Here is a 387-nt window from a genome sequence, read left to right as displayed (position 1 = left end):
GGCTACCTGGCGGTGACAGCCGCGCTGCTGCCCGCACCCTCGGGGTCCCGGGAGCTTTCTGCTTCCCCCGAGCCCTCCCGGCCCAGGCGGCTGCGGGGCGGCGGCACTTACCGATGTCGGAGTTGCAGAAAGCGTCCTGCGGATGGATGGGGACGCAAGTGCAAGCCTCCACCACCAAGTCCCGCAGGCTCCAGCTGCACAGGAACACGACGAGGAAGCTCAGCCACGCCGTCATGTTGCCCCCGAGGTGCCTCCTCACTTCTGCGGAGCGGGAAGCGGCCGATGCTGTGTTCGGCTGACTTTATTCTTGCTCCCTAACAGCCTGTGCTCCGCGGCTACCTGCCCTGCCCCTGTCTCTCTGACTGGCTCCCCCCGCCGGGCGGCGCG

The 387-nt window shown here is 68.5% G+C and overlaps 2 protein-coding genes across 5 annotated transcripts in view; one reads left to right on the top strand and one right to left on the bottom strand.

Annotated features, from left to right (window-relative positions):
* The window catches only part of SYN3 (synapsin III), a 189,562-nt gene that overhangs the window by 98,741 nt on the left and 90,434 nt on the right, over nt 1–387 (top strand). The window lies entirely within an intron of this gene.
* Nucleotides 1–387, bottom strand: part of TIMP3 (TIMP metallopeptidase inhibitor 3) — a 37,462-nt gene extending 37,075 nt beyond the window's left edge. The window contains exon 1 of the mRNA XM_014307379.2: nt 112–387. Coding sequence (XP_014162854.1) covers nt 112–235 — 124 coding nt within the window. The 5' untranslated portion in view covers nt 236–387. The remainder of the gene's footprint in view (nt 1–111) is intronic.

This window comes from Geospiza fortis, unplaced genomic scaffold (assembly GCF_000277835.1).
Source record: "Geospiza fortis unplaced genomic scaffold, GeoFor_1.0 scaffold173, whole genome shotgun sequence".
Lineage (NCBI taxonomy): Eukaryota > Metazoa > Chordata > Aves > Passeriformes > Thraupidae > Geospiza > Geospiza fortis.
This window is presented reverse-complemented; position numbering and strand designations above follow the sequence as displayed.